The 19,433-nt window shown below is 49.6% G+C and overlaps 7 protein-coding genes across 7 annotated transcripts; 2 read left to right on the forward strand and 5 right to left on the reverse strand.

The window, feature by feature from the left end:
- Positions 1-2,180: 2,180 nt before the first annotated feature.
- On the reverse strand, positions 2,181-3,578 carry PFICI_05912 (NADH-ubiquinone oxidoreductase subunit A; the record flags this gene model as incomplete). The annotated part of the gene is made up of 5 exons (XM_007834493.1): positions 2,181-2,615; positions 2,685-3,172; positions 3,232-3,294; positions 3,351-3,364; positions 3,451-3,578. 5 exons carry the CDS (start codon positions 3,576-3,578, stop codon positions 2,181-2,183), a joined length of 1,128 nt encoding a protein of 375 aa, XP_007832684.1.
- Positions 3,579-4,330: 752 nt separating this feature from the next.
- On the forward strand, positions 4,331-5,541 carry PFICI_05913 (uncharacterized protein; the record flags this gene model as incomplete). The annotated part of the gene is made up of 2 exons (XM_007834494.1): positions 4,331-4,598; positions 4,667-5,541. The coding sequence occupies 2 exons, from the start codon at positions 4,331-4,333 to the stop codon at positions 5,539-5,541; spliced, it is 1,143 nt and encodes a 380-aa protein (XP_007832685.1).
- A 333-nt stretch (positions 5,542-5,874) lies between these two features.
- Positions 5,875-7,904, reverse strand: PFICI_05914 (uncharacterized protein; the record flags this gene model as incomplete). The annotated part of the gene is made up of 4 exons (XM_007834495.1): positions 5,875-6,354; positions 6,444-6,599; positions 6,648-7,545; positions 7,639-7,904. 4 exons carry the CDS (start codon positions 7,902-7,904, stop codon positions 5,875-5,877), a joined length of 1,800 nt encoding a protein of 599 aa, XP_007832686.1.
- Positions 7,905-8,738: 834 nt separating this feature from the next.
- PFICI_05915 (Rhomboid protein 2) lies at positions 8,739-9,833 on the reverse strand (the record flags this gene model as incomplete). Its single annotated transcript, XM_007834496.1, has 5 exons — positions 8,739-8,944; positions 9,003-9,190; positions 9,260-9,341; positions 9,405-9,542; positions 9,656-9,833. The coding sequence occupies 5 exons, from the start codon at positions 9,831-9,833 to the stop codon at positions 8,739-8,741; spliced, it is 792 nt and encodes a 263-aa protein (XP_007832687.1).
- A 1,321-nt stretch (positions 9,834-11,154) lies between these two features.
- On the reverse strand, positions 11,155-14,162 carry PFICI_05916 (Aconitate hydratase; the record flags this gene model as incomplete). Its single annotated transcript, XM_007834497.1, has 5 exons — positions 11,155-11,328; positions 11,402-12,724; positions 13,163-13,379; positions 13,435-13,970; positions 14,052-14,162. 5 exons carry the CDS (start codon positions 14,160-14,162, stop codon positions 11,155-11,157), a joined length of 2,361 nt encoding a protein of 786 aa, XP_007832688.1.
- A 2,460-nt stretch (positions 14,163-16,622) lies between these two features.
- Positions 16,623-17,053, forward strand: PFICI_05917 (Zinc finger protein bud20; the record flags this gene model as incomplete). Its single annotated transcript, XM_007834498.1, has 2 exons — positions 16,623-16,852; positions 16,924-17,053. The coding sequence occupies 2 exons, from the start codon at positions 16,623-16,625 to the stop codon at positions 17,051-17,053; spliced, it is 360 nt and encodes a 119-aa protein (XP_007832689.1).
- A 336-nt stretch (positions 17,054-17,389) lies between these two features.
- On the reverse strand, positions 17,390-18,222 carry PFICI_05918 (uncharacterized protein; the record flags this gene model as incomplete). The annotated part of the gene is made up of 4 exons (XM_007834499.1): positions 17,390-17,585; positions 17,655-17,706; positions 17,765-17,825; positions 17,908-18,222. 4 exons carry the CDS (start codon positions 18,220-18,222, stop codon positions 17,390-17,392), a joined length of 624 nt encoding a protein of 207 aa, XP_007832690.1.
- Between the last annotated feature and the right edge of the window lie 1,211 nt (positions 18,223-19,433).

Genomic DNA, 19,433 nt, shown 5'->3' on the forward strand with positions numbered 1-19,433 from the left:
CTTTCTTTTTCTTTTTCTTTTTTTTATATAATCACCTTTTATATTCCCAAGAAACGAAAGAATGACTAATTTATTATTTAACATTTAAAGCGGAGGCTGCAGCATTTTGCCCCAAAGTTATAGAGTCTTTACAAGAGCATTTCATTCAAGAGTCTATATGTAATAGACGAATCCGCTTGAACTCTATGTCCAAGACCATATGCTGTGTGGTCGACCGCGGGATTTCCCACTAAAGACACACCGGGCAAGAGAATTCGAATCCTCACTATCACCCTTTTCGATGCTCAAGCCAAGCTTATTCGAACCTACCTTGCGAAGATCTCCTCTTATTATGTCACCACAGATACCATCGAGGACTTGTACACTATCCCCTGCCCGATCTGCAAGGGATCGCGAAGCAACCATAATTCCATTGACTGCTCCGCTGCCATGACCTCTCCAATGTCTGACATTATGCCCGCCGGAACAATCCCCCCAGAGAAGTTCACAGCCCTGATTGGCACCGTCAATGTACAGGGATCTGTGGGCCGGTGGTAGATGATGGGGTCTTGGAGGTATGCCAGGTCTCTGGTTTTCGTTTCATGCCATTGAGTCGTACGGGTTCCAGTCAACCAGTGGTGTATATTATGAAAGAACGCACAGTATTAGGTCAGGACATAGTAGACCTCTTGGGAGGCGAGACCGAGTGGAAAACACACAAGGTAACCCCACCGGCTGATCACCGGCGAATCTTCGGTGCAGCTAGGTGACAGCCCCACCCCACTCCTCAGGTAGCGGCACAAGCTATCATAATTGCGAATAATGAGCCACTTTTCAACAACAAGAAACATGGCATGTTGCCAGAGTGGTTAATGGGTGAGACTTGAACTGCAATGAGCAATTCAGCCATCTCATGGCTTCGGTCGCGTAGGTTCAAATCCTGCACATGTCGATTTTTTTGTGCACATTCACGCTTTTGTGCGTGTCCAGATATATGTATACACAATACTTCTTTGATTGCTGCATATAGATTCAATTTTGTTGTGTTGCCTCTTGTTCTTTCTCTCCTTTTTCTTTCATCCGAGGTTGTCATTAATCCTAGGAGAAATTATCGCAAATATACCAAAGGAAGGCGCCAGACACTGGGTGGGTTTGGTTGAATTTGTTAAGACTTTTCCAATATGCCTAAATATAGTATATTCGAATTTGTATCCTCCAAACTGTGTTCGAATGAGGAAGCCTGCGCATTGCTTGGCCTGTGCTTGTGTATAGTCCAGGCGTCGAGGGGAGAGGGAAGTAGCATGAGTATAAAGTCGGCATTGACTGCGAGGAGATAGTTTGAAAGAAATTACAATATAGGACGACAATCGCTGTTATTGCTTGCTTATCCAAGGCCATGTGCTTGAAAGCGAAATTGCAAATAATCTGCCGTCTTATATAATTGCTGTGATAGACGACTGCTTTGCAGCACAAGAGAAGTAATGTATGGAACACCTTGGATAGCTATTAATCACAGCATTAACATGCAGTGTCGATGGCTTCTTTTTCCAAAACATCGAGGAATCTCAAAGCTGCAAGACACGACTGATGGAAACAAAAGAACAAACATAACAAAGCCGTAACCTCCAAGCAGTCAGACGCATCACATGCCGGAAAAACACAGATATCTTGGCCATGAACAGTCGTTATGTATGATGTCGATTTCTCGTCAGCCGAGTCATGGTTGTATGCTCGCTGACGCGTCGACCCTATCGTACATATAACTTTTGTTACCATACCAATTTATCCAGTTTCAACCTACTTTAATAATGATACGGCTACCAAAGAGTATCCCGACATATCCACGTTATCACTAGAAATGAAACCTCAAAAGAGCGCCTCCTTTCCGTGGTAGCAAACTAATCAGGAAGCAGGAAATAGAAAGGCGGAAAAGAGAAGAAGGATAAGTAAAAGAAGAAAAAGGGAAAGAAAAACAAGAAAAAAGGAAAGAAAAACAAGAAGAAAAAAGGACCGGAAAAAGAAGAAGGGGATAAAAGTCCAAATGTCACTACTCTTGAATAATATTCAATTGCACCCAAGGCCTCAAGAAAACTTTTGGTCAAAAATCACTGTTCACTAATGTCGATATAAGGAGATCCCGGGTCTAGGTGTATATGTACAATGCACACGAGTTCTCTTCCGTTGGCCCTGCAAAGGATAATCTACAACTCATCCGTAACATGGATGTACTTTCTGTCTTCCCTCCTCTCCTTCTCCGTTGCCGGGGGCAGGTCGTAGAATGACGAGCTTCGGTATCCCTGGAGGTAGTGGTATGTAAAGTCCTTGATGTCGCCAGGGGTAATGTCGAGATCCTTGAAAGTCTTGGCGGCCTCGTCAATCTGCTGGTCAATGAATTCCCTCTCGATATCCTCGGCATTCAGGATGGGCCACCAAAGCACCTTGTTCAAGAGTGCTGCGACGGGCTTCAAGATGGCCTTGGGAACGTTGATGTGCCTCCGCTTCTTGAAGATTTCGCGATCGACCAGTTCGGCGATCTCCTCTGTCGAGTATTCGGTGGGACCATACAGTTCAAAGGTCTGCCCAGCTGTGCTATCGTCATAGAGCATGAGCTCCAAGGCTTTGCCAACGTCGATTGACTATGGCGGGATTAGTTTCATTGCGCGTAAAACGCAAAGAGGGGGTTGAAGTTTTATGGAGTGACATACGTGAACTGGGGAGTACCTCTCCTGCATGTTATTCGAGGTGAACAGGTTAGCCGGGGTGGCCAGCTTGATCAATAGGTTGTCCTCGAAGCCAAAGATGGGCGCGGGTCGGACAATGGTGGTCTCGGGGAATATGCTTCTAGCAACCTGCTCACCCCGTCCCTTTGTGGCAAAGAACTCAGAAGGGGAGTTGGGGTCGGCGTTGTAGGAAGAGACGTGGATGTAGCGGTCGACATCATACTTGGCCACGGCTTCGACAATACGTTCGGTTCCTTGTACGTGAACGTCCTCTAGGCTGTAGTTCTTGGTGGGATAGGTGCGGCCGATCAAGTTGTAGACGACGTCCGAGTGGCGAACGCTGGCCTCGATGGATTCCGTGTTGTATAGATCGTATTCGAGAAAGTGAACTCGGCCCAGGTCACCCGTCACCTTGAGATGACGCTTGGCCATTTCCTCCCGGTACGGAATCACGACCTGGCATCCTTGACGAGCTGTATCCGATTGTTATTAGAGGAGACGAATTTGAGCTAAGACTGTGCGATCTTCCTACCAAGTCTGTTGACAATGTATCGTCCCAATTGGCCAGTTGCGCCAAATACCGTCGCGGTGTGACCTAGATCTCGGGCGTTAGACGAGGGGCCTATCGTGGGCGTATTTGAGTTGCCATACCTCCGAGTGAGTGTCTATAAAACCGGATCCGAGTCAGTAAAAAGCCAATTGCCCAGTACAAGAGGCCAGGGATGCGGCCAGAGAAAGACAAAGGACATACCGTCCGCCCTGCGACCGCAGAATGGGTTTGCCGGTACGGGTGACGACAACATCGGCAATGGAGCGTCGCTGGGTGAGATTGATTGCGAGTCTTCTGGTTGACCGCACGGCGGTCGGAAAGGAAGCCATCCTTGCGACTATTTGAATAATGCAAGAACGACAGTACCTCTCCCAATTCCCGGGTCGAATTGGCGACAAATCGATGCTGGGCGTCTGTTTAGCTAGATGGGTCAACGTTGAGCTTCACCTTGAATTGAACTCGCCGGGACTGCCTGCCACCTCGATCGGTCCGCCAATCACCGACAGCTGATTTCAGACGAGCTCAAGCCACCGAAAGCAACCCGCGCCACAATAAAATCAGGCACGTACGGAGTTGCAGGCGGCTTGGGCGGATGGATAGAGAAGCACTGTGGCTTGCGCAGTACAGTCTGGCCCTTGCGTACAACTAAGCCAGTCAAAGCTAGCTTCAGATATCTTGCACTAAACGTGGATAGTCCACCGTGGAAGGAGATCCACTTGACCGTCAGGCTGCCAGCTAGCCGCGTCTTTTGCAGTGGGATGGACGCCTGGTGGACTGGGGGGAAGCTACAGTACCTAGGTAGCCATGTTCCCTAAAACGCAGTACCTACTACCTGTACCTACCCACCCACCACTGTACTGGAGCTTCTGTTCAGCCTCCAGTCCACATACGTACTTAGCTACCCATCTACCGTAATCACAACACTCCTTCCGGAATCAAGGCGACACTTACTTCTGCTATTGGCACAACTCCTGCGACTCCCAATCCGCCAGCAATCAACCACGGAAAAAAAGTGACTTTTCCCATCGTCGCCGCCGGGCCCATCACATAATAATAACCACCTTTGCCACACGCCGGCATCATGAATGTCGACACCATCTCCGACTTCCTCGCCGACCAGCGGGACGAAGCTCCCGAGGAGCTTCAGGGTCTCATCATCCAATTCGAGAACTTGTGGGAGAGGAAGCTATGGCACCAGCTCACCGACTCCCTTGTCCAATTCTTTGAGAACCCAGCCAGTCAGAAGCAGCGTCTACAGTTCTACAAGGTCTTCATCTCCAAGTTTGCCGACAAGATCAACCAACTCAAGCTTGTCGATCTAGGCCTCAAGGCCGCCTCGGCATGCAGAGGTATGCTGCGACCCTTTTTGCCCTTTTCTACATTCTATTCCAACCCGTTTGCTGAAATGCCACGATAGATGATGAAGAACGGCTATCTTTCCTGCAAGACCTTGCCAAGAAGGTTGATAATGAAAACTCACAAGACGCCTTCGTCTACGCCACAATCGCCGTCGGCATGATGAAGCTCCGGGTAGAAGACGAGGAAGGTGCCAGGCAAGACCTCGACAAGGCAGAAAAGATTCTCGACACCTTTGACAGCGTCGAGGCCAAGGTCCATGCTGCCTTTTACCGCACCAATGCCACCTACTACAGCTCCGTCAAAGACTACGCCTCATACTACCGCAACGCCCTGCTCTACCTTGCCTGCATCGACCTCAAGGAGCTGTCCGAGGGTGAGCGCAAAAGCATTGCTTTTGAGTTGGGAATCTCTGCATTGGTGTCAGAATCCATCTACAACTTTGGTGAGCTGCTGCAACATCCCATTCTCGCTGCCTTGGCGGGCGACGCCGAATGGCTACGCCAGCTCCTTCTCGCCTTTAACCGTGGAGACCTCGTCGCCTATGACAAGCTCTCCGGCCACATATCCAACAATGAGCTGCTCGCCGACAATGAGGATGAAATTCGAGAGAAGATCTACCTGACAGCACTAACCGAGGCTGTCTTCCGGCGGCCGCCTCACCAGCGGGCCATGACCTTTGACGCCATTGCTGCCGACACCCGGGTGCGTTCCAACCAAATCGAGCACCTGGTGATGAAGGCCCTGAGCCTCGGTCTGGTGAGAGGCACAATCGATGAGGTCGACAAGCTCGTCAACTTCACTTGGGTGCAGCCGCGTGTACTGGACATGACTCAGATCGCCAGCATGGGCGCCAGGCTGGGTGAGTGGGGCGAAAATGTGAATAAGCTCGGCAACTGGATCGAGGCCACAGGACAGGATATCTGGGCTCCGTAAATTCATCCTACCGAGAGAGAAACTTATGATGATGATAATGGTTCAGGCTGGTCTCTTTTTGAGCGAGCACTGGGCACGGACTTTGCGGCAGGAGAGTAAAAAGGAGTCCGGCCCAGTGTGCTTTGGGTCTGTAAATTAGATACCTAGATCAGTGTCCCAAGCATGGTGGCATAAACAAACAAGATCAATACCATACAGCACAGGCCTATTGGCACATGGATTTATTCCATCGTCCAAGTTTATGCAACACACTGATGCGAATTCAGCCTCTTGCGGTTTAATGCGACCAAAGCTTGGCTGGCGGATAACTCATTCTTATGGTTGACTAATTGCCTAGGCACTCTTGAGCTTCTCATCGACTGGTCGGCCCAGCACGACGAAAGTTCCAACAATCCAAGCTGGCCACCACACGCACCATATGACCAAGGGTGTATACATGCCCCAAACGTCCCACCCGAATGCTGCTTCCTGCAATATGACATCCAATCCAAGAGCGGAGAGAAGGGATGCAGACGTCACCACAACGCCAGGACTTAACGCTGTCAAGATAGCCGAGTACCCATATCTCATAACGAGGCTTTGCGTGGGCTGAGCAAAGGACAGAGGAGTTGAAAGCAAGCCAACCAGGAATGCCAGGGAGAAATTTAGTGTTGCCAAGGCTGAGAGGAACATGCCGAGGCAGAGGAGCGAGAACGATGATAGTAGTTGGTAGTGCTGTTTCCGTAGAGTGAACTGCGACGCGAGGACGTGAGACGCAACAAAGGGGGCCGCCACAGTGAAGATGGTAAAACCGTGGTGGATAGGCTCGAGGAACTAATTAATTGTGTGAGCAAGATCGGTATCAGTATTTTAGGGGGAGAGAGAGGAGGGGGGGCACGAAAACAGAAGAAGAAGAGACTTACGGTTGCTGGCGCGTGGCTAAAGATGAAGAGGGGTACAAATCCAAGAAAATGCACTGCAGCGACGAATCCGAGCGGGAGAACAAGATCTCGCTCTGCAGCTGTCGTACTTGGTGTTCCTGCCTCCTGCTTGTCCGCGGTGGTTACTAGCTCGTCTTCCTTTGACCCAGTTGTTCCTTTGGTTGCCATGATCGGGGTGTCTTCCACGTGGCCGCTCCTGATCCAAAGGTTGATTGCCATAATGGTGAAATTGGCTGCAATCAACATGGCTGAGGGCAGGTATGTACCAATACTCACAAACCTCTCCTTGTGCATGAGCAGATAGAAGAAAAAGCTTTGGTGCAGATGCTCCAGCAGATTGTTCAGACTCCTAAATGTACCCTCAATCAAGCGGCCGAGTCCCATCTCGTCGTGCCAGCCATTGCCAATGGGTTGAATCGTGATGGCGTCGACGTGATAGGGAATAAAGGAACTGTGAGGACCAGCTGCATGGCCGAGGCCTTGGTTGAGCATACCTCGTAGCATTGTCTTCAGGCGGTCTGGATACTTGTCCGAGTGCCGCCACATCTCTTGTATTGTTGAGCCCATTCCCATCTGCCCGCTGGCAATGTTGACGACAGAGTTGATCAAATCAAGGTTGGGAAGCTGCCCGTTGACGCCATCATACACAATGTGAACGCCCTCGAAGCGGCCTTCCTGTGGGTAATCAATGGCAACGGCTCCCTGCAGGGCACCAGACTTGATTGGCAGGGAGGCAACTTTGGAGGAGTCATGCCCGTCGTGGTACGCATCAGCCCAGGCCTGGGTGCCCGAACGGCTATCTGGGGGAACAACCAGAATGATGTCTTTGGACCACAAAGACCAGCGCTTAAAGTATCTCGTCAAGGCCAGGGCGAGAGCCAAGCCGTTGCGGTTGAACTCTCCCTTGACGTTTCTCCAGGCAGCGACCAGAACAATGGCCTCGGTCGCATCGCCCCTGGGGGCCTGGAGAATGGCGTACACATTCTCGCCAGAATATGTGTTGCCAGAGGAGTGATAAGTATAGTTTTGCCGTCCGACCTTGAGTCCAATCCCCCTAAAGATACTCTCGAGCTTGTCATTGACCCTGCATATAATCACTGGAGCGTCAGCGTCTCTTTCCGCAGTGGCGAGGAAGATTGAAACGTCGAGATGAAAGACATTGATTCAAGGTACGTACTCGGCATTGGTGCTGTTCTCCAGTGCCGACACCTCATGTCTATAGGCACGAAAGACGTTCTGGTCGCTTCCGCCAAAGTAGGTGTGCACTTGGCCAGGAAGAAGGGCGTTCTCGGATATGTACGTCCGGCGCGAGTACTCGTTCAATGGCAGCATAAAAAGCCACGCGACGCCGACCACGATACACAATAAGGAAAGATACGGGGGAATCTTCAGAAGTCGCGGGTCGCGGCGGGCGAACAGCGCCCCGGCTATAACACAGGACATTGTCAGCTACCAATCTGTTGTAACGGATGGCGGCGTCGGCGACGGCGTCGTCATTGTCTTGTGGACGGGCAGGCGGCGGTTTTACTTACAAAGAAGGCGAGGCATCGCTCCAGCTCAAGACCCGAGTTCTGGAGGAAGGGGGAAAACAAAAAAAGGAAAAAGGAAAAAGAGAGAGGTGTAGGAAGGAGGTATGCTGGTAGCTTGAGTGAGGTACGTAGCTCGCCTAGGTCCGTTAAGGTAATGTACAGAAGTAGATGGGTCAAGTACGTACTCTGTATTTGAGGTAGGTACATAGAGGTCGAAATGCATGTATAAGACTAATGACATCCCTATCGGGCAATTCCAATTTACCGTTAATTGCATAATGCGTGCGGTTTGCTCTGCTACCTACCAGACACTGAGTAGAAATACTACATGAAAGATGGATTTGTACAGTATGTCCATGTATGCATCTTGTTCAGTTTTCAACCGTGGCTTGGCCAGAAGAAGCAAACAGTCGATTTTGCAGGTTGAACGCGAAGAATTTTATGGATACAACACAAAGACCCTTCTTACTTGAGTTTTTCTTTCTACGCTGCATAACCACAACATCACAGTCCCGGTCTACATGAGTCATTGAAGACTACCAGTTGACCCAAATGGTGCTGATGATCGTGATATTGGTGATTGTGGTGGTGATTGTGGTGGTGATGGTGATGGTGATGATTGACGCTGCCAGCTATTTGTATTATACCCAAGACGTAATGATGCCAATTAACGCCGAAGCCATGCCAAACAAAACGCGCGTCGCCTCAGACTTGATGAATTATATACAAACCACTTTCCCGCCACAGCCTAGGGTCCAAGTCTCTGCGTGCTACCAATCAGGCCTGGCAGTGTCGAGCTTCCACTGTTACTCGTAGGGAGTACGCCGAAACGGCCATATGTCTTTTGATCAACGCTCACGTAATGCGGAAGTCTGCCAAGCAGATTCAAACGACTCTCAACCCAACGAAGTGCCTTCTCTGGGGGAGCCAAGACTTTGAGGTATCCCAACCCGACTGTTGCTATCGTGTCAGTCGCGAATAACGTGGCCCAAGAACTAGAGAATGATCTTACAGAGGTACCCGACAGCAATGCCACAGAGATGTCCAAGGAGACTACTACTGGGGATTAGTGCTGCAGTGACAAGCTCAATGACGAGCGGCGTGGTCCACGTCGGAATATGGTAGGGTCCAATGACAAAGAACGGGTTAGTCTTGTATGTTCGGATAGCCTCGATGCTCAGCAGCAAAAAGACCCAGAAACTTGACATGGAAATTAGTATGACTGTTGCCGTTGAGCCCCCAACTTGTGGGAATCGATTGTGGACATACCTAGAGCCCATGACCGCGGTATTGCTTCTCAGTATCGCCCTTTCTATCACCACGTACATGATCGCTGGTATCGTTGTCAAAGCTTGTGCATTGTCAGCTCCTGAATGTTGATCCAATGCGTCCGGCCCACCCGATTATTACTCACGCCCAAAGAACATGGCCAGACTCGTCAGCGTCCCGTGCTCGTTTTCGAATCGCTCAAGTAGCGGCATCAAAGTCAGCACATTGAGTAGCATGTGAAAGAAATTGATGTGTATAAGTGGAAAGGTGTTTATCCGGTATGCTGTCTCGGCCAGGCACGTCAGCTTCTTGGCCTTGGCTTTTATGATTATACTTTGCATGGTCTGCAATGCGAGTCTGGACAGCTTCCACCCGCGATGGGAAAAGTTGACTCACCGGTGCCGAAGCTGATCTGGTCTGGGATCAACGAGCCCCATTGCCTGAGATCCCATACAGTCTGCAAACCCACAAACTGGAGAGCCACGATGATGAAGATCATTGCGCGCGTGAAGAGCGGCAGCCGCAAGACATAGGACCGTGCCCGTAGAGTACTGAAGCCGTGAATATTGGGCATATTGTATCTTGCTGCTGCAGCTAGCGCTCGAGCAGGCGCACTTTTGGTTTCCCTTGTTTCGCAGCGTCCCGAGGAGGGAACCGAGGATCCGGGATGGGTTGTCGTAGACTCGAGGCGTGCGTGGGTAGGACGGGGCAGACGGGGAGCTCTCTGCTTCTGGGATCAGCACGCAGCGACGTCGCAAAGCGCGTTGCTTAGCCGCGGAATACAGAATCCTACTGGACGTGACCGAGGAGGATCGCAAAGGAACGGGACTCTGCGTGATGGGAAAAACACTAGGCCCAAGCGAATCTCACAGTTCAGCGCAGTCCAAAGGCAGATCAACGATCGTGTGCTGTAATGTAGTGTAGGTAGATATTGACATAGGTGCCCGTACCTGCGGCCGAATGCTGAAAGTTGAACCCCTGTCCCGTCTGGTCCATCGCTGCTGGGGGCCCGGTCAGAAAGATGACACGCCAACGGGTTTTCCTTCCCCGAAGAAGGTCCTAACCCAGGTTGGGTAATGGCATAGGTAATCAGTCCGGGCAGCTGGCAGTTTCCCTCTAATTGCTTATCCACCTACATATGCATCATGCAAGTTATTATCCTTGAATCCCTACCTATCAAGTTATAAGATACATATAATCAATCCAGCTATATTATAAGAAAGGGGAACGACTCGTTCATTGTATTGCGTCTATATACTCTCCCTTTGAGCACCGGAAGCGATACTTTTTTGCCCCGCTGAATCGCATATCGTCAATTGGTCCACGATTCCCGCAAAGCAGTTAGATCTCATCGAAGTATGGGTTGAATCAAAGGAAAAGCAGTTTTCCCGTCCAAAACTATAAAGCTGACCTGTTCAAATTATATGGAGCAAAAAGGTATCACTTCCGGTGCTCAAAGGGATAAGGCAACATTGCGAGGCTTCTTACAAATGTGCTTCTGCCAACAATCGAGACAATTTCATCATAAACTTTTAGAATGCGAGAGGGTATTGTCTACTCATACAATACACTGGCCGACTTTCAGCACATGGCAGAATTGGCAGTTCTTCAAAGTGTATTGGAACATGTGTGTTATCTTTAGACATTTCAATTTTGTACATGACATAATAAACGAAAAAGCAATGGGCTAACTCATGTGCAATACAATGTCATCCGTAAAGCATAACATCCATACCAAAAACAAACCGTGTAACCCCCCCAAAAAATTCAAGGAAAAACCTCCCCAACAATGCAAGCGCAAAGGGGACCTTTCCCTATTATCTAACATCTTCCCCCCAAGGTGGCTGTCTGTCTTCTTCTTTATGGTATCATCAACATCGCTGTCATCCACCTCTTTAGTTCTTCGACATCTTGGCCATCGTGTTGAGGGCACTGCCGTTCTTGAACCACTCGATCTGGGCCTCGTTGAAGGTCTGGTTGAGCTTGATGTCAAAGGTCTCACCGTTCTTGGGGTGCACTCTCATGGTGATAGGCTTGCCAACTGCCAGCTCAGTGCAAAGAATGTCAACCTGTAATTTGCATGTTAGCGTGGGCTTTGAATAGCTAATGAAATGTAGACTTTTGGGAAATGATTGGGCTTACCTTATCATCGGGCTTGATCTTGTCGTAGTCGGCGGGGTCGGCAAACGTCAGAGGAAGCATACCCTGCTTCTTCAGGTTGGTCTCGTGGATACGGGCAAAGGACTTGGTAATGATGGCAAGACCGCCGAGGTGGCGGGGCTCGAGAGCAGCATGCTCTCGGGAAGAACCCTCTCCGTAGTTCCAGTCACCGACGACAACCCACTTGATGCCCTTGGCCTTGTAGTCGCGAGCGGTGGCGGGAACGGCATCCCACTCCCCAGTCGTCACGTTCTTGACCTTGTTGGCCTCGCCGTTGGCCTCGTTGATGGCACCAATCAGCATGTTGTTTGAGATGTTGTCCAAGTGTCCACGGTACTTCAACCAAGGGCCGGCCATCGAGATGTGGTCAGTGGTGGTCTTGCCCTGAGCCTTGATGAGAATGGGCATGTCAAGAGCATCCTTTCCATCCCAAGGCTGGAAAGGAGAAAGCTTTTGAAGACGGTCAGAGGTAGGAGAAACCTGGACCTGAACAGTGGAGCGGTCGGCGGGGGGAGCTTGGTAGGTGTCGTTGCCAGGGTCGTAGCCACGATCGGGGAGACCGGCACCGGTCGGCTCGGCGAGCATGAACTCGTTGCCATCCTTGTCCTTGAGCTTGTCGGTCAAGGGGTTGAAGGACAGGGAGCCAGCAATGGACAAAGCAACGACCATGTCGGGAGAGGCGACGAAGGAGTGGGTGGCAGGGTTACCGTCGTTTCTACCAGTGAAGTTGCGGTTGTACGAAGAGATGATGGAGTTGGCAGTGCCCTTCTTGACATCTTGGCGATCCCACTGACCAATGCAAGGACCGCAAGCGTTGGCGAGGACCATGCCGCCAAACTCCTCAAAGGTCTGCAGCTGTCCGTCACGAGCAATGGTGGCTCTGATCTGCTCGGAACCAGGGGTGACAGTGAAAGCTGCCTTGGACTTCAGTCCATGGTCCAAAGCGTCGCGAGCGATAGAGGCAGCACGGGACATATCTTCGTAGGAAGAGTTAGTGCAAGATCCAATCAGACCGACCTTGAGCTCCTCAGGCCAGCCGTTGGCCTTGACAGCCTCGCTGAACTTGGAGATGGGAGTGGCCAGATCGGGAGTAAAGGGTCCGTTGATGTGAGGCTCGAGCTCGGAAAGGTTAATCTCGATGAGTTGGTCGTACTCGGCGCCCTCGTCCTCCTTGAGCTCCTTGGCGTAAATTCTTGCGAAATCACCAACATCCTTTCTCTTGGTGGCAGCGAGGTAGTCGTACATTCTGTCGTTGAAGGGGAATACAGACGTCGTGGCACCGATTTCAGCTCCCATGTTGCAAATCTGAGTAAAAAATATTAGCTTCTTGTTCGGACAAAGATAGCGTAAAAACGGGTTTAAAAGAGATTTTAAACGTTTTTTTTTTAGAAAGATTTTTGAGAAAGGGAAGAAGTTTTGAGGAATCGAGGGATGTTAGAAATCGAGAGAATTGTTAGGAAAAGAAAGAGATTAAAAAAAATAGAAGAAGATTTAAAAGATAAAAAAAGATTTGAGAAGTGGAGAGAATTTTCAGAAATAAAAAGAGATTTAAGAGATTGAAGGAGTTTCCAGCCAAATCATATATCTCAAGTATTCATAATTCCCAAACGAAAGTCTCGGGTTTATGCTCTTCAAACTGGAAAAAGGGGAGAAGTAATGTGTATGTAAAAAAAAAAAAAAAAAAAAAAAAAGAAGAGAAGCAGAAACTGAAGAACAGAAATCAAAAAACAGTGGTTTACTCACAGTACCCATGCCTGTAGCACTCAGCGTGTTCGTTCCGGGACCAAAGTACTCAACGATGCTTCCAGTACCTCCCTTCACAGTGAGAATACCAGCCAATTTGTTGATAATGTCCTTGGGAGCAGTCCAACCAGAGAGTTGACCAGTGAGGCGAACACCAATGTATTTCGGAGCCTTGAGTTCCCACGGAATTGAAGCCATAACATCGACGGCGTCCGCGCTGTTCAGAAAAGTCAGTAAAGGACTTGTTTTATGAATGGGGTGGGATGACTAACCCGCCAACACCAATGGCTGCCATGCCGAGACCTCCACCGTTCACGGTGTGAGAATCAGTTCCGATAAGCAGACCACCAGGGAAACAGTAGTTCTCGAGGAGAATCTGGTGAATAATACCAGAGCCGGGTCTCCAGAAACCAATGTTGTACTTGGCGCAAGCAGTAGACAAGAAGTCATAGACCTCCTTGTTGATGTCGATGGCACGAGTCAGATCCTTTTCACCACCAACCTGAGCCTCAATCAAGTGGTCGCAGTGAACAGTGGTAGGGTTAGCAACAGAGGGCATGCCGGCAGACATGAACTGCAGAATGGCCATTTGAGCAGTGGCATCCTGGCAAGCAACACGATCGGGTCGCAGCTTCAAGTAGGAGACACCACGCTCAATGTCTTGGCCGTGCGGGTCGTCCAGATGCGAGTAGAGAATCTTTTCGGCGTATGTGAGAGGGCGGTTGAGACGGCTGCGAACGATGGCCAGGTTCTCAGACATCTTCTTGTAGTTGACAAAGGTGCCTTCTTCCCAGTTGTTCTGCTTGACCTATAGTTTTGCGGGAAATATCAGCAACCTCGGCTACAACGCGCAAGGGGGGCGGCGGCGAGCAGGCATTGTCCAACATACCTTCTTGTCCAAAGGAGAGTCTGTAACAGTGGCCATGGAGCGACGGAGGCCCATGGAGGCCATGACCCGCGAGCGGGTGGCATTGCCCAGGACCTGTCTGGTTGCCAACATGGTGACAAGCTTGGGAGGTCCAAGGACGTGTGTATTGGGGAATCAAGAGAGGCAGACGGGCGATTGTAGCCGGTATGAAACAAGTGTGTGGGGTGGGCAGGTCAGAGGGGAGAGTGTCGACGAGGAGAGACAAGCCCGACTCTCAGATCAAGGGCATTGGAGGATGAAGGTGGAAAAAAAAATTAAAAAGGAAGCAAACTCCAGTGGATGGATGTTTATCCTGAGAGAAAGAGAAAAAGGTGGAGAGTTTGATGCGGCTCGCGAGCAGGTGAAAAGGCGATGGCAGGCGCAGGCGGAATCAGAAATGACGCTAAAGAGAGCTCCAACCCCAGTCGGCCTAGGTGCTTTCGGCTACAGCGACTGGCTGGAATCGGATGAGCGGGCAGAGTGGGCGAATGAAATCGTGGGTATTGGAATTTCTGGAGATCGCTGAGTCGCCATGGTTGCTGCTCTCGGTTCGGGGATCCTCCTCAGCGGTATTGTCCCCCGGGGGACCGCGGAGGGGGTGAACAAGATAGAATGGCTCTCAATACTCCAAAAGTGGTGTAATTTGTTATTTAATACGTGCATTCTCTTTCATTCTAGTTGAATGCACCCTTTTTCCCTTCTCCCTTTCCATTTGCAGTATCTTATGAGTTTTAGTCCTTGGTTAGGTGAGCCTCCGTATCTAACACACTATCGCAGAGACAAGCTCCACTTCCATTTTCGTAGCCGGACGTGTTCTCAAAACGCGCTCGCTGAACATTCTATGCACATACCTAAAACCGAGCTCCTGCTGGCGGGTGCGGATTCGGCCTCGGACACAGTGCTAAGCAAGACAGCAGAGGGCAAAGTCAAACCCCCCTAGCCGGAAACCATGGCATGGCAATAGGTATGCACAATACGGACTATGCCTCGCGCATGTGTGGGGGAGAGTGTTGAATGCTTGGAATGTGTAATGAATTTATTCATTCTAGCGCAGGTGATCTTTGTGCTATGATTTTGAGTATGTAGTTTACCATCTAGAAGTGAATATGCTGCATATCGATTTTGTATTGCTTGAGGGGAAGACTGTCTATAGAAAATGTCAATATGTGAATAATGTACGTGTACCCGACGCCTCCTGCCTTAGGTAATGTTTAGTGGAAGTAGTGTGTAATTGTTGACGAAACAACTGTCTCGTGTTAGTCAGTAATTACAGTACCCATTCTTATGTCACAGATAGCTCAAAGACCCAGCAAAATCACTAGGGATAGCAAGATACGTACCATGAATTGAGAAAGAAAGAAAAGTCAAGGCACATGTATTGACTACATAGGTATATAGAAATGATCTAGGAAACCAACCGCTGGTGGTAAGCAGGTAGGTAATGAAGGATTCTTCTGCACCTTATAAACCTCCTCCATAGGTTGGCGGACTTTGTCCACACTGTGCTCATGGCAAAGCTGGCATTCTCACCTCTTACCACCTAATAACGTAGCAAGCACATGGTGTAGGCGTGAGACGGCACCAAAATGGCCCTGTTCATTGCTATCTACATGGTGTAATGTTGGTTGGTAGATTGCAGGATTGTATCATCACATAATAGGTATCAAGCTGTACTCTAGTTCCATTTGCACGTGCAATTTTGCTTTTGTTGCCTCTATAGTCTCAGTCCTTACAGTGAACATGTCGTAATTGTAGCCACTGATAGATTAACCTTCCAATGCAAATGTATACATGTAGCTACAACATACCAGTCTGCCTCTGCCCACCTGCTACCAATTCAATCTAAACTGCGCGGACAGGAATTTTCGCATCCCCATTTCCGTGGCATACCCAGATTGCGGCAATTCATGTACGCCCGGGTCCCCAGCGACGTCAAAGTACCGCATGCGGTATTATATGGGGCAATGAAAAACCTTGCTGACCTGGAGATCAAGATGTGGAGTCTTGATTGACGAATCATAAAGCTCGAGAGAGGAGGAAAAGTGGTCGGCTTTGCTGGCATCAAGTGAAGCTCATCAGCCTCGGCCAACGACAAAGGTTGCGAAAGAAATGCCGGGACGTGCCGAAAAAAAAAAGTTCCGGCTTCACTCTCCAAATACGTACCCTTACCGCAACCATCCACATTTGCATGGGCATTGGGCACACATGTGCAGGCATTTACTGTTATATCAAAGATACGTATCGTCACTGAGGCTCACCAGACGCCGCCAGCTGCCGGACCAAGTACCCGCTGCAATCGATACCCCCCGACGCCATACAGAACTCAGAGATACTGAACCCCACTAAAATTTTCTTGGTGGCACGACAGATTAGATTTCTGCTTATCACTGCCAGCTTCACAGTCCATCGCATCAAAACTAATCTCATCTACAACCGCTTGCCTCCTGTCTAATTCCGATTCTGGATCACTTGGATCACATTTCCCCAGCCAATTCAATTTTTTAAAAAAAAAACAATCTTTTATTGGTACTCAGGCAGCTTTGGTGCTTCGCAATGGGAGTAGGCAACAAGCGCACTCTAACCAAAACCCGTCGCAAGACGCGAGACCTCGACCAGATCAAAGCCGACCTGCTCTCCCCAAAACATTTGTCCCAATGGAAAGACACAAAGCCCAGTGAGGATCTGCCTGGCTTAGGCAAGTGGTACTGCACCGAGTGTGCCAAATGGTTCGAAGGCGAGGCCAGTTTGGTGCTCCACCGCAAGGGCAAGCCGCACAGAAGAAGGTACGACTACACCAGATCTTATCTCTTTAGCTGTCCACCCTGCCATAATGGCTGACACGTTTCTTTTTCAGAGTGAAACAACTCAAGGAAGAGCCCTACACGCAGAAGGAAGCCGAAGCAGCTATCGGCTTGACGACCGACAACGTTGGCCCTGTCCAGACTGGCCACTCAAACGGCAATGAAGTGGTCATGACCACATGATACCCACGCTCTCGAATCCGAAATATCATAACGAGCCTCATTTGCCCAATATTTGTCCTTGACTTCTGCAACCATGCGATTCGTCCCATACAACTACGCAGAGAGGTTATCACTCCAGCTTTGTTCTGTGCCCGCTCCTCTCTCAATGGACTACCCTCCAGTGATGAATTCGAGTCCTATGCAATGAAAATTTCCTTGCGACCAATGTATCTGAGGGACTACCGAGGGGCGGCTTTGCACAGAAATGACCCACAATCAAATAGATCATGGGGCTCAATACCAGGCTGACGAGATAGGCCGTCTACCATTTTGATTGGAGGAGTTATTGACCAGCACTCATCGAAGACCGCGTGCCCTAGGTCGAACAAGACCACTTGGACGACCGCGCCCAGCACCTGTGCGGCGTTGAATACCACCACGTGAGCCTGAGGGCAGGCGAGATTGTCGTGTCTCGGAGGACGTCGTGAACTTCTTTGGCGTCATTTTAGAGGAGGTGGGAGGGGGGTTCTCGACGAATGAAGTGTCCGTGGTCCTGTACACGATCCAAATTTAGTGACTAGGACAAAATTGATGGCAATGCGAGGCAGCTGAGACGGCTTACATAAATGTAGTTTCACTGTCTGGCTCGCCGCGCTCAGTACTACGCGACCGACCTACTGGGAAGGGAAACAGTTAATGAGTAGTCAATAAATAATGTGCGAACATGCATACCTGCAGGCTCCGGGTGTTCCTCGTTAATCTTGGCCCGTCGAAAAGATTCGCCTATCGGCCCCTGTATCGTGATTCTCTGTCAGTCGCCATGTTCCGAGCATCTATTTTGTGCGTAAAGGAAAGACTCCTTCCCGTGGGCGTACCTCTGGAAAGTCGACGCAGAAGGCATTCATATTCAGTCCATACAAGAAGCTGGCAAAGCTTTCGCTGAAGCGGGCCAGGCTTTCGTGCATGAGCTGGAAGTGCATCATGTTGGCCTCGAGGTCGGCCACGGCGTCGGACAGCTCTGCAAAAGCGGGTTCGAACGTGTTTAGAGGAAACGGTTCGCCTCCGCCGACTGAGCGCTGTGCAGACTCGCGAAAGGAGGAACGGGACGAGGGTCGAAGAGGCGTCGTCGGTCGCGAAACAGAGCGCGTGCGAGAGTTGGACCTCTTGGCGCTGTTCTGCCCATCGGCCATTATGGCTGGAGGTGGTTGTGGTATGCCGGGAATAGGCAGCTTGGCTTTCCCTCGTGGAGAATGAGATTTACCACCAGCACAATACTTTGACTGGTAAGCTGTAGACGTGGTTATTTCTGCGGGGAGCGACCACAGGTGGTTGAAGATTAGACGGGTTTGTGTATGTAGGTACAATATAAATATCCAAGTGCTTTGTAGTAGCTTAGGTAACCATGTACCTTGTAGCAGGACCATTGAAGTCTGTACGGGCGAATCAAATAGCATATACCGTGCAGCAACTAAGAACCGTCCATCGTTAGTACGTAGGCACAATAAGGGAAAACAAAAATAAAATCAACTCCCCAACAATCACCTGGCGCAAATCAAGTTACACTACGGATTTGATTACACATGTTCTTAATCGTTTAGTGCCCAAAGATTCAAGGTCGTTAAGCTTTCATATAAGAACACCTGATTTACAAGAACCACAATAATCAATACCTTGTTAGGCATTGTTGTGACTTTCGTACTTTAGCCATTCAATGATATCGCTCACATTCCTCAACCTTTCCCAGGAACTAATAATCCCGCCTACTAGATGCAATTATCTGTGCTTTTACCGGATGGCTTCATATGTCGAGCCTAATTGCACACTACGACGGCTGCTGCTTAGGGTATGTAATGTAAAGAATGTAAAGATTACGTACCTTACATTAGATTGAAGACACTATGTACTTACTATATATATATATGCCAGGTTCAGGCCCGGGATCTTGGGATCAAAGAGACTTTCCGGAAAACTTGTTGTCTGCCATCCGTTCCAGAGGCAGTGTAGGTACAAGCGTATAGGCGAGACACCTATGTAAGGTACATCGGATTTTCTTGGTTATGGTGTACTAAATGTTACTGGTTGATTACATGGTGACAGTACTGAACTTGGGCAGGTACACGACGTATATTTCACTTGACAGCCAAGCTGTATGCATTATACAGGCACACACTAGGGCACCTCGGGCAGATCGATAGACCCGTCGTCACAGGTACGAGTATGCGAGGATTCCACCCAGATTAGCAGTCAGCTTTGTTGGCTTGTCAGCTTGGTCAGTACCTTGGTACGCACGAAAATTGATGCGGGGGAACCGAAAATCATAGCATAGACGCGGGAAGAGTGTCGCATTTAGCAATTGCCAGTAGCAAATCCCAACCCGAAAGGGGGGGGGGGGGGGGGGGGG

This window comes from Pestalotiopsis fici, assembly GCF_000516985.1.
Source record: "Pestalotiopsis fici W106-1 unplaced genomic scaffold PFICI_Scf_3, whole genome shotgun sequence".
Classification (NCBI taxonomy): domain Eukaryota; kingdom Fungi; phylum Ascomycota; class Sordariomycetes; order Amphisphaeriales; family Sporocadaceae; genus Pestalotiopsis; species Pestalotiopsis fici.